The 13,355-nt window shown below is 40.9% G+C and overlaps 1 protein-coding gene across 2 annotated transcripts in view; it reads left to right on the top strand.

The window, feature by feature from the left end:
- Window positions 1–8,972, top strand: part of LOC144771631 (lysosomal proton-coupled steroid conjugate and bile acid symporter SLC46A3-like) — a 260,791-nt gene extending 251,819 nt beyond the window's left edge. Inside the window, exon 6 of one of the 2 annotated variants that reach the window (XM_078655997.1) lies at window positions 7,040–8,972. In XM_078655997.1, the coding sequence (XP_078512123.1) occupies window positions 7,040–7,142 (103 nt within the window). In that variant the 3' untranslated portion in view covers window positions 7,143–8,972. The remainder of the gene's footprint in view (window positions 1–7,039) is intronic. The other variant, XM_078655998.1, reaches the window with a different exon arrangement.
- The last annotated feature ends 4,383 nt before the right edge of the window (window positions 8,973–13,355 follow it).

The raw sequence follows: 13,355 nt of genomic DNA, 5'->3' as shown, positions 1-13,355 counted from the left end.
GTCTGTACTATATTAAAAGCTGCCCCTGGTGCTGATGAATACCAGGGTTACTGCCTAGTCTTGATTCTACACTAAGATTTCATCCATCACCTTTGAGTTACTATCTCTGTATCTCCCTATTTCTGGTTCATGTTAGGCCAAAGACAAACACCTATTGTATAAACACCCATGCTTAGAGTGGGCTGTGGGTCAGCCCATTGGTTGGCTTTTTTGTCAATCTTATTTGAATCCTTCTTATTTGATGGTTTTCTTCCTATTCTTGTGTTGTCCCTTCCTTGGAACATAGCCTCTTTACCATAGTTTTGCTTGGATGACTTGCATCCTCCATGGCTGGCATTCAGAAAACTACTTTTTTCTTTTTATTTCAGCATTCCATGGGTTTTCATGGGTTTTCTTCCGTTCTCCTAAGTGCTGTTTGCCCGATATCTTCAACTCTGGGCTCTATGTGTTGCTTGGCTTCATCTTTCCCCAGCTCTCCTGTTGTTTCACCAACCCTTCTTTATCCCTCTCAGCCTTTTTTTCCTTTTATTTTTTCAACCTCTTTTACTCCCAGTTTGTCCATTGCTTTCTTACCCTTCCGTGCTCACTGATAGATATGTTGCTTCTGACTTTCTGCAATGTGCAGTTGTTCTTACCTCCTGTCTTTTGTGTTGATTCCCTTCTCTTCCTCATGCATTATTTCAATTTCTTTATCATCTAGTAGGTCACAGCAGTTGCAATGTACTACCAGAACACTGATTTCCCTACAATTTTAACCACTTTTAATTTATATATTTTGTACTTATCACTCCAATATGCGTGTCTCTCTTCTTGGAACACTAAATTTAACAAGCATTTGCAATGCAGTGGGTCTCGCATTTACAAGAGTTTGAGCTATTGGCATTGTAAATGACAATGTCATTTATTTATGTGTTGTTTTTAAAACAGATAAATAAAAGGCATTGTCATTTACAATGCCAATAGCTTAAACTCTGGCAAATGCAGGACCTATTGCATTGCAAACACGTTCTGCGCCCCTGCTATCAAAATTTTAAAAAGGTGTTAGGAGAGAGTGTGCAGGACAAAGCTATTTGAGGAAATAGTGCTCGGAGACTGTAATTAAAGCCTACCAAGTAACAAAGCACGTAACAGGGGGTGTCACCATGGGAGGGTACAAAATTAAACAAGGCAGTACTAAGGAAAGACTGCTAAGCCTATTGACCAATGAACAGCTACAGTTTACAGTGGACAATGACACAAGTCAATGAAAAATATGGGCGGAGAGTGGGCGGAGCTTCAAGTCCCTACCTGAATGCAGCATGTCTCGCAGAGCTGCCCAGGCTCAACCTAAAAAAAGACAAAATGGCTCTGCAGCCGTACCATATCATGACGTACCAGGCACACATATCATCACGCTGAAGCAGCCACTTTGCCCTATTTTTTTATGCAGTGCTGTTCAGCAATTGCAAGCAGCATTTATTTAACTTTTTGCCAGTACTGTTGAGTATGATGGCAAACATTAGCAAAGTCAAAAGGCTGGCATCTTTCAAAGGCGCGACCTAAGGGCTTTGCCAATGCTTGTTAGTTGTGGGACTATACTGTTTACTTGTGTTTACAGGGACCCATCAGTGTTTCATTACACATGATTTTGCTGTAACTTCTTAAAAAAAGGAATATATCATTGAAAGTTGTGCAAGGGATGCATGTGCCAAATGACTTTTTCGCATTATGACATCTGTTGCACTACTTCATTTCACGGAAGGTAGTCACTGTCATTCGATATTTTACAAACCACCTATTTCGATGGCACTTGTGTCGAAATGCATTATCACAGGTGTTGATGTGAACCTGCACTAATAAAGGTTTGTTTTCCTCATCCCCTCATTACTGTGGTGGCGCCAACACATTTTGTGCATGTGCTAACATACAGGAGAATGCATGAAAACATTTTGTAATCTAGAAGAACAGTCTAAATACAAAGACAATAATACATTGTGCAGATGTTCGGGGAAAGCAAAAGGTGCTGGTAATACATATGATTTTGTAGTAAACTCAATAAATTCAGGAAGCTGGTGAAACTTGAGTTTAATTTATTAGGTAGAAAGATCTACACAGCTCATCATCTGCTGGTCACCTCCACTCCAGTACAAATAACTCCCAGCATAACATTCCAGATGCAGTGACATCATAAACCCAGTGACAGCTGTAATCAAATGTCTAAGTAAACTTGCCTAACAATAATATAGCATATAACATCTTATCAAAACATAGTACATAGAACATAACACACCTCCCTTTCTTAAAATAAAATAAAACAAAAATAATAAAACTACTTGCACCAAAAATAGTAGGAACAAAGAATAACTTTATATAGTGTTTATCACGGAACCTACGAGGAATAATAGAAACTCTAGAACTTTTCCTCCTTTGTCCAAAAGAAGAAGATCGATTGGTGTCATTGCTGTCCGTCCCTTTGAATCAGGACACGTAGAACCAGAACAAGGTCTGGTTTTGACTACCTTTGATACATTCCACCAATAACCCCCTTCTACTTGAACAGCATTGTTGCCAATTATGACAACCTTGATAGGTTCACCAAATTTACCCTTTCCTTTCTTTGTATGCACAGGATTTTTGATTCTTACAAAATCACCAACACACAAAGGAACAATCTTGGCAATTTTCCTTTTGTCAAACCATTCTTTTTCTTTTTCCTGTGTGATATTAACATTGGTCTTAACACTTTCCATAACTGATTCAACATCAACCAAAGAATCAAACCATTTGCCCATCCATCCTGGTCGAAAACTAGTATTAGCTTTCCTTCCCCTTAAAACTTATAAACGGACAAAACTTAGTAGTTGAATGAGGTGTGGTTCTGTAGAACCACAACATACTTTCTAGTGAAACCAACACATCATGCTTTCCCTTGACAGCCCATGTGATACACTCTCCTACAACTCTGTTCATTCTCTCCACCAGACCACTGGCCTGTGAATAATATAAAGAGCTCTTGAGGTGTTTTATACCACTAGATTTAAGAAAACATTGGAATTCATGACTCACAAATTGAGTCCCATTATCTGAGACAAGAAATTAAGGAAACCCTTCCCTCAAAAACACTTCCTTCAAACATTTGATGACACTAGAAGAACTGGCCTCTCTAACCACCTTGACTTCCGACCACCTGGAAGTGTAATCCATCAGAACAATGATAAATCTCATACCCAAAAGTAACACTTCATATGGACCCATTATATCGACACGTACCTTGACCCATGGCCCTGCTGGACACTCAATGGGTAATAAAGGTGGCATAGCCACTTTAAGTGCTTTTTCTGATGAACAACACACTGGACAATTCTCTACAGCAGTCCTGATCTCATTGTCCATACTTGGCCACCGAACATTTTCACGGACCCGTTGTATTGTAAGAGAAATTCCCAAGTGTCCTTCATGAGATTCCTCAACAATGACAGACCTAAGAGAATGTGGAGGAACTAATTTGTCACACCTCATCAGTAAACCATCTTCTATAGATATCTTAGACTCAACTTTCCAATATGGCTGAAGTTCAAAAGATAGGGATTTTTCTTTAGGCCAGCCATTCTTTACATACATGCAAACATCTTGAAGAACTACGTCTTCCGAAAAAGCCGACCTCCAATCCTCTTCTGAACCAACAGCCAAAACAGGAATGTCTACAGACACTCCAAAACAATCTTCATAATCCTCATCATTCAACTCTTGAAAACTTGTGCCCTCGCCAAGATCACCATTTGGAGGAAAACGTGAGAGAAAATCAGCTCTGATATTCTTGCCACCAGCTATATGTGTAATTTCAAACTGATATTGTAACAATTTGCTGACCATCCTGGTGATTCTAGGTGTATAACATTTGCTTGGACCAGAAGACAATATGGAAACAAGGGGCTTGTGATCTGTGACTAAGTTAAAATGCCTTCCCCAAACATATGGACGGTATTTGTCAAAAGCCCACAGGCAAGCTATTAGTTCTTTCTCAATTACAGAATATTGAATTTATGCGCTCCTAAGAACTCTTGATGCAAAAGCGACAGTATATTCTTGGATACCAGACTGTTGAGTAAGAATTACTCCTAAACCGTCTTTACTTGCATCTACTGTAATAAAGCAAGGTAACTCTGGGTCAAATGGCGTAAGAGCATCAATCTCTTTAAGAGCATCTTTTACTTCCACAAAGGCACGGTCACAGTTTGGAGACCATAAAAACGTTATAGAAGTTTTAAGAAGATTACTGATGGGTCAAACCATAGATACGTAATTGGGGACAAATCTAGAGTAGTATTCCAACAACCCCAATAAAGATTTAACACCGGTTTTGTCCTTGGGTACAGGAGCATTCATGATAGCATCAATAAGACCTTACCTGGGCTTAATTCCTTCTTGGGATAAAAGATTACCAAGATATTCTATTTCACTGCATGAAAACTTGCACTTTTCATTTTTTAATACCACCCCATTTTTTTGGAAGATTTCTAAAACCTTTCTGATAATGTTGTCATGGGTCTCATTATCTTTGGCATAGATAAGGACATCATCCTGAAACACAACGACACCCTCTACACTCCTCAACATGTTCTGCATAACCCTCTGGAACACTGACGCCGCAGAGGCTAACCCGAAAGGCATCCTCCTGTAACGAAAAGTTCCAAGTGGAGATACAATAGCCGTCAAGGAGCGTGACTCAGGATGAAGTTCTATTTGATGATAGGCGCTAGCCAAATCTAATTTAGAAAAGACTTTAGCACCTTTGATACTGGAAAATAAATCTGTAATCTTTGGCAACGGGTGAGAGTCAACCCAGATCTCTTTGTTAAGAGATCTGAGATCCACACACACTCTCAACTTGCCATCCCGTTTGCGTGCAACCACCAAAGGTGACAACCAGAGAGAGGAATCCGTAGGTTCAATAATCCCCTTCTCACATAGAGAGGAACGTTCTTTATTGAGGTCCTCTCTGATGCTGAAGAGGACACTCCTGAGTTTATGTTTGATTGGAGTTGCACCTTTTTTAACAATTATTTTATGTTTGAACACGGTGATTTTTCCGAATTCGTTGCTGAAAACAGATGGAAATTCACTGATCCACTTAGTGCTTACTTCCTCACATGTGACTAGCAGAACCTGTTCTTTGGTCCCTGGTTTCAATTGCATTCCAAATAAGCCCTGGTGGAACCAACCTAATATATTTAGGCCTTTGACGGCTACATAGATTTTTCCCCTAATTCTCCTGCCCTTGAAAACAAGAAAATCTTCAATGGTACCTAGAAATTCGATTTTCCGTCCCTCATAGGAGACCGGTGATCGATCAGGAGGGAAAAGTTCTCTTTTTCCCCGCGTTTCATAGAAAAGTTTTTGTGTTATCATGGTGATTCTAGCACCGGAGTCCACTAGTAAATTGAGTTTTTTATCACCAACATTAATTTCAACTATAGAGTCAACACATTATGAAGAATCCCCAGTGAGGGGTATTGAAGACCCACTAGAGACAGTATGATCTTGCACAACAGAAACAATTTCTTCTTCAGAATCGTTGTCATCAGATTCTAACATGCAGGCTACAGATATTTTTTGAGATTTCTTCTTTAAACAGACAGTAGCAAAATGTCCAACTTTTTTACAATAGTTACACATAGAGTTCAACGCTGGACATTTTGATCCCTTGCCATGAGATGAACTACCACAACGTAACCTAACAATAATATAGCATATAACATCATATCAAAACATAGTACATAGAATATAACAGATTGTTTGCGCATGTGCACCTTTCCATGACACAACTTCAGAACTTTAGTATGATGAAAGGGTCTTATGTTCGCGCAATGTAAACTTAGATAAATAAATAAGTGAAGTGGTGGGTCGAAAGCCTCATGCTGATGCCTTGTAACTCAGTCAGAGTGATATCCCACATTTCTTTCAAGTAATTCTTGTTTCACTCTGATGGGATGTTTCTGTAGGTGGTAGGTAGCATTTGACTGCATATACCCTTGTTCATTCAACAGATTGCCAAGAGTGGATGCCCAATCGGCAGGCAGTACTAAGACTGCCGGTACTGATGCTCACCTGGAAGGGCTTATGCCAGCTAGAAGTGGGCGCTCCTCTTGTAGAGATTGAAAAATCTGAGTGGTAACCGTAAATGTTGACTCGCCTGGTCAGTATGCTGTCTTCCTTGAAGGCAGGCTGCAAGGACTCTGGGTTTGGATCACTTGTAAGCAATTCCTTGCATTGGTAATTAACCCTGGGCGTAGTTCGTGTGGTAGCTACGCGTATCTCGCGAAGTGCACTCTGCGAGATACACGTAGTACTACGAGAACTGCGTAGTGCACTGTTTGCGATGATTGCACAGTGCCGGATGCTTGTCCGCACTGTGCAATCATTGAAAACGGCATCTCACACAGTGTGAGCTGTCGTTTTCTGCCGCTCGAGTAGATTTTTACTCGAGCGGCAGCTTTCTCAACTCAGACTTGTAGTTTCTCATCGCGAGTGCTCACGACAACTCGCAATGAGAAACCTGACCTCCCCACGTTCAGAATCTCGCCGGAAAGTTTATTTTCCACGCTCGCGATCGGCAACTTGATGTTGCTGATCGCGAACGAGGAAATAGTCTTGCCGGGATGTCCTTTTGCTTGCTCGTAGTCGCCAACGTGACATTGAGGACCGCGAGCAAGCAAAAAATGACCGCGAAGCTATGCTACGCATGTTTGCACTGTGCTACCTGCAATTCGCTTAGGGTGAAGTAGCGTAAACTTCTCAAACTACGCTAGCGTAGCGTAGTGCTTCGCCCAGGCTTATTGGTAATAAACCCGCGGCCAGCACTCTTGTGAAGCTTGTGGTGTTATTAAGGTATTGGCACTGAGAAGGCCAGGCATGTGGGGTGCCTTACTCAGAATGCTAGATTGTAAGTAGCCAGTAACAAGCACTCATGCTCTCAGAACATTTTAGGATACAAAGGTTGGTGGTAAGACTTTCACTGCACTTTGCATACCCAGTTAACTCTGTGTATCTTATTTTGCAGCGCCATTATGTTCGTCGGATATGAGGAAGAGAAGCCCCACGTGCTCCTCGTCAATGAAAGAGAGCCAGATGGCGGCGATACATTAGCTGAGCGTGGAGCATGACGTCGCACTACCCACCAGGCCTTATCAGGCATGCGCACATACGCCTTTCTAAGAAGCCTTCTAGCAGCAAACAGGAGTGGTTTACAAATCAGCCTGCAGGACTTGTGCACTATATATCATAGGCTACACAGAACATACAGCTGATAGGGGGTGATGAATGTTTAGTTGTGATCATCCACTTTAAGTTTCTAGCACTTCTATATTGGACCGAAATGGGGAATTTCATGGTTTAACCATCATTTTTCTCAATCTCCAGCAGCTTGGTTGCTCTAAGCAGGCATGCTATTTTTAGGTCAACCATTCAAGACCACTAGTATATACTTTAGTATATACTTATATGTGTATGTACTTTGTGGGCTCAGGAGATTAGCCCTAGGACTTGTCTGCTTCTGCTTAGGGGCTTTTTTTTTTGTTCAACTGCCTCTATTTAACTGTCTTAATAGAAAACGACCAGTAGAGGTCAGTGAAATACCAGAATGGCTTTCTGCTTGTTCAACTGCCTCTATTTAACTGCCTTGATAGAAAACGACCAGTAGAGGTCAGTAAAATACCAGGATTGCTTTTTGCTGAGGGACTTTCTTTTTTTTGTGTTTTTTTGTTATGGCAACTGCCTCTATTTAACTTTCTTGATAGAAAACGAGCAGCAGAGGTCAGTAAAATGCCAGAATTACCTTAGCATTCTCTAGATTCCAGACAATAGAAATTGTCTTTCACGAGCAGCCGTAGGCACTAATATTTTTTTCAAATCTTGTATTTTCCATGATATGACCACCGAAGGCCCTGATTTTATATGAAAAACAGAGCTTTGGACTATACCATTTCCAGCTGAAAGTCGATATTTCTCCATGTGTTCCCATACCTGGCATGTCACATAGTTTGGTGCTTACTTTCCCTCCATGATAAAGAACAGTAGATGTTTCAGCACCCAGGCTAATGTGCTGCATAGAGAAATACATATACGGTCCAAACACGAGACCGATTGCATTGCAAATGCTTGTTTATATTTTGAAGACAGTGTTGGCGAAGGGGACACCGTTTTCTGCTTAAGCTAAGCAAACAGACATATTTTGAAAAATGCTATTGCTTAAAACTTAGCAGGTCGCTTATAAAGCATCCATTTATATACGGATTTAGGGTCTGGTTCACAAACATTTTGCGCATCTTAGTCAAATTGACGTGAATAAAATGTCACCTGAGGCCACAAAAGGTAGGACCAGCTCCACAGACTCAAGTTCTGCGAATATTTAAGGGTGCAGATGGAAATTTCAGCTACATTTCCCACAGTCTTGCATGGGTTGGAAGTTTGAAGTTCCCAATGTAGAGAACGCGGGCAATACCCAAAAAATGTTAAAACATGTTAGTGATACCAAACATTGACAGTTATTTTCCTCTCCAATTCCACACCTAACATTAGTTGTAAAAAATGCTGGTCTTAAGTGCACAATCAAGGTAGGAAAGTGTAAAAGATGCACTAATATTTTCAAAGGATGTGGGGGAAGGGAATTTAATCATGACTGCTATTCCCACTGTGGCAATAAAAGTCCTGTGGCTGTCATTCTTCAAAGAATATATTGTTAGTCAAAATATGATGGAAGATTGGGCATCAGTGTTCTCAATCCCCAAAAACTTAAAAGGTGCAAAGGTCAGAGCAGAAAAAATGATAATTTGAAAACATACCTCTTAGTTACTTAGCACATAGCAGGCAGACAAATGACAGTGCTTATCAAAGTCAGGGTGCACTGGTTCCAGGAAACAGAAAAAATACAGCACACACAGCTGATAATTTAATTTATGAGATGCCATTGAACATAATTAGGGCCTGCTCAAAAAGTGAATTTAAAGACAATGCATATTGTGACATTTAATAGTAAAGTGTAATGTTCAAATGCTATCTTATTACCATAGACTGTTGCTTCATATTAATCATACTCTTGACCTTGGCTACTTCACATCATGGACCCATTGAATGAGTGTCTGCTCTGGTCCTGCTTAAATGCCTGTGTTTATAAGTAATACACAGGAAGAACAGCATGCCTAAACCATGTCTAATACGAAGCCGGAATCACGCTATGCCTTTACAGCGGCGGCAATAGAACGAACGTGTCGTTACCAGGCATTCTTTTAGCACGCAAGTCGTTACAACAGCCTGCTTTAGAGGGTGCGCGTTGCTGGAGAGGTGTTGGATTTAAATTTCAACACCTTCCCTACTGTTGCGTGGACTGGAGTTGGAATAGTAAATGATACTTATCCAAAGTCCAGCACACCCCTAAGGAAAGTTGTTGTAAAGACTTGCGTGTAAAAGGAATGCGTCATAACGACACGTTTGTTTTAATACAGGCATTGAAAAGGCATGCATGCAAAAGGCATGCCTGATTCCGTCATACAACCGCCTGTAGATGTAGTGCAAGGAAAAGGATATTTATTACCATTATGCAAGGGAGGGCAGCATGACACACTCAAGGATTTGCCTCTCGTGAACAGTGGCCCGCACTCCTCACACAAAATAAATAGCATGTTAAAATCTCTATGTACAATATATATTGACAAATCTGCATGTATCCAGGGCTTGTCCTAGGGCACAGAAAGTGCAGGTGATTGCTAAAGGCACTTTTGGTAAGGGGCATGAGAGTGGGTGCATCAATTAAATTATAACGGTGCTACTCACAAAAAACCTTGTACCAGCCATGCATTAATTTATGTATCTATAGTATGTGTTTGTATGCTTTAATTGCACAAAATGCAGAGGCATAAACAATTCTATTTCATAGGGTCAAATTAAATATGAACAATTATCCACAGGCCCCTTTGAAATGTAGTTTTATCATCATAATGAAAGACGCCAAGTGGTCCGCAAATCTTGAATATTGTCCAGGCCACTAGGATTATGCAGCAACGGTGGACAAAATTATATGCAGGGTTATCCAAATTATACAGCAAGAAATGATGTGGCATTATGGAACACATTCTTTGGTGGTATTATTTTTACCCATTTCTCCAAGAATGTTGTTGTTGTTGCTTAAATCTGTAAATTATGCAGCAAATGAAGTGCTAAGTCATTTTATATTATATGTTTGGGGTCACTTTTATTGCACAAAAATGAGTGGTACAAAATTACCCGTATTTCACCAGAGAACTATTTCCTGGTTCCCTGTAAAAAATGTATTTAATCAATATAATGTTCCCAAATGACTCTGTAACGCTTTACCATTGGCAGTGCCCCTAGGGTTATTCAGCAAAGTTATCTAAATCATTCAACAAAAATCAAAATTATGAGACACATTCAATAGCAGTATAATTTTCATTCATTTGAGCTAGGGAAACAAAATATTTTTAATGAAATCTGCAAAATATACAATTTATGTGGGAATGCAGAAAATCCAGAACAATGTGGCAAAGTCTACAGCCACAGAACCTCATAAATCCACTGGCCCACATCATTGTTTTCCCAATAATGTATTCATGAAAGGAAAACAAACAAAAATTGAATTCCAATCAGTACCTATTAGCTGTTTTTTTTAATAAAACAGCCTTTCAGGCTAATTACCCTAACATAAACATATAGGGGTCGATTCCGATTCGGGAAAAACCGCTCCGAATAGCCATTCGGAGCGTTTTTCCCGTACGAATCGTACCCTGCAAAGTTCCCCGTACGTACGACGAAGTACGATTCGTACCAGGAGCCGTACTCCGTACGAGTCGTACAAGACACCGTATGACTCTAATCTCCGTACGATTCTCCCTCGGAACCCGCTGTACGTGACATCTGTACAGTTCGCGGCTGGTTTTTACGACCCAGCAAGTACGATACGTGTTGGGTACGCACCGTACGACCCTTTTTCTACGGGAGCTGAAAACAGCCGTAAAACCAGAGTTCGCGCCGAAACAGGTACGGAATGGCCCCCCCGGGTACGGTGTGTACCCCCCATGATCGCAGGGGTACGCACCGTACCCCTGCGATCATAGGGTGTATGAGCCGAACCCCCATTGTACGATCGGTGTACGAGCCGTACCCCCATTGTACGATCGGTGTACGAGCCGTACCCCCATTGTACGATTGGTGTACGAGCCGTACCCCCATTGTACGATCGGTGTACGAGCTGTACCCCCATTGTACGATGGGGGTACGGCTCGTACACCCATCGTACATGGGGTACGACTCGTACACAGATCGTACAATGGGGGTACGGCTCGTACACCGATCGTACAATGGGGGTACGCCTCGTACACCGATCGTACAATGGGGGTACGGCTCGTACACCGATCGTACAATGCGGGTACGGCTCGTAAACCCCATGATTGCAGGGGTACGGTGCGTACCCCTGTGATCATGGGGGGTACGGACCGTACGGTGTGTATGTGTTTGTGTGCTTTTCTGTACGACTCGCCCTTACCTGACGTGGACCGTACGAATCGCATCCTCATACCCCGGTCCGAATCGTACTCGTCGGGTCGTACGGCATGTGTACGAGTCGTACGGTATGTGTACGAGTCGTACGGTTCACGATTTCAGCCTTGCAATACCTACGGATCGCGACGATTCGGACGGATTCACGGAATACGGATCTTACTTCGCGACTCGGACGGACGGGTACGATTCGTACGGAGAGGGCTCCGGATACAAATCGTACGGACGTTTTTTTTCCGGAATCGGAATCGACCCCATAATATTAAAAAATACACAATAAGCAACATGTAATATGCTTCTATAGTGCCATCTTGAGGGTCTGGTGAAATTTACAAACCACTTGGCCTTCGCATTTATGGCTTATGATGTCACCAGAACTCTTCAATGGCAATGATGATGCTGATTGGTTTACTTTTATGAAGTTGGGGCATGTTTTCCCATGACACCATCATAGAGGCTCTGCATTCTATCTCAGTTCCATTAATTCCTCATTGCATCTATCATGTATCTCATTTACAGGTTCTTGAAAGAGTGAAGGGTACAGTGACAGAGTGCCTCTAGTGGGCATCTCAGAGAACCATGTCATGATATCATATTTCAATATTGCACTTTGTTTGTGTCTCTATACTTGTGTAGACATGTACATATATATTTGTGTGTGTGTGTGTGTGTGTGTGTGAGTGTGTATGCATATATATATATATATATAAAATTACAGGAAGATTCAACAAACGTCACCAAAGTTACTAGCAAACCGAAAAATCACTGTGTAATATATATATATATATATATACACATACACACACACATATATATATATCTCTATATATATATATATATAGAGAGAGAGATATATATATATGTTACACAGTGATTTTTTGGTTTGCTAATAACTTTGGTGCCGTTTGTTGAATCTTCCTGGAATTTTCCTCAAAAAGTTAATCCACCTCGGCTCCCTCCTGGAAATTTTTGGTGTGACCTGTAAAACTGACCAAGAAAAAAGGGGAGGTCCTAAAACGCAATTTTCCTATGCAATTGCCGTGGGGATTTTTGAACAGCCCTACAGCCAAAACGACTGAAAGGAATTAATGCAAATTTGACAGAAAGCTAGATCTTTATCCAGAAATTGTGCTTTTTGTGATTTGATGTAAATCCATTCAATAGCTTTTGAAAAATTTAGGGTCAAAATGTGATGATATTTGGGCATTTGGGTTCACAGAAATCCCGCAAGCATGCAATGTCAAATAATAGAGCAATCTGATTGGCCGAGGAGGCCTTTTCCCGTCGGCCACCTCACTCCTATGGACGCCCAGAAATTCAATGGAAGACCAAAGGTTAGAATGATGTTCTAGCTAGGGGGAAAGGGTCAGTTTAAATGTTACATTTTAAGCTGAAAAAACACTGAAATTCAGCAGTTAAAGTTAACTGAAGCAACTATAACTCGAGCCATTGCCAAGCACTGCTTATGACCTCAAGGCCTTGTATATATAAAAATGAAAGAGATGTTGGACTCACTAACAATGATAAAGACCGTGTTGGTCGAAACACGTCAGTGTCTGTTTGGAGATCTTATTAAATGTCTTAAAAAAACCTGGAGTTCCTGGAGTGCAGCATTTTCTTTCTTGTTGGATATACTTATGTAAATAGATTTATTTCCACATTAATATAGTTTTTCAGTTTTTCCTCTCTAAATGAATATATTTGAGAAAAGATCTCTTCCTCCTAGCCATTTGCATACTTAGAGACACATGCATATATATAGACAGTGGCGTGGCTAGCTCTGATTTTTAGGAGGGACACAAAAGGGG

This window comes from Lissotriton helveticus, chromosome 8 (genome assembly GCF_964261635.1).
Source record: "Lissotriton helveticus chromosome 8, aLisHel1.1, whole genome shotgun sequence".
NCBI classification, from domain to species: Eukaryota; Metazoa; Chordata; class Amphibia; order Caudata; family Salamandridae; genus Lissotriton; species Lissotriton helveticus.
The sequence above is the reverse complement of the archived record's forward strand: the minus strand, read 5'-3'. Positions and strand labels throughout refer to the sequence as shown.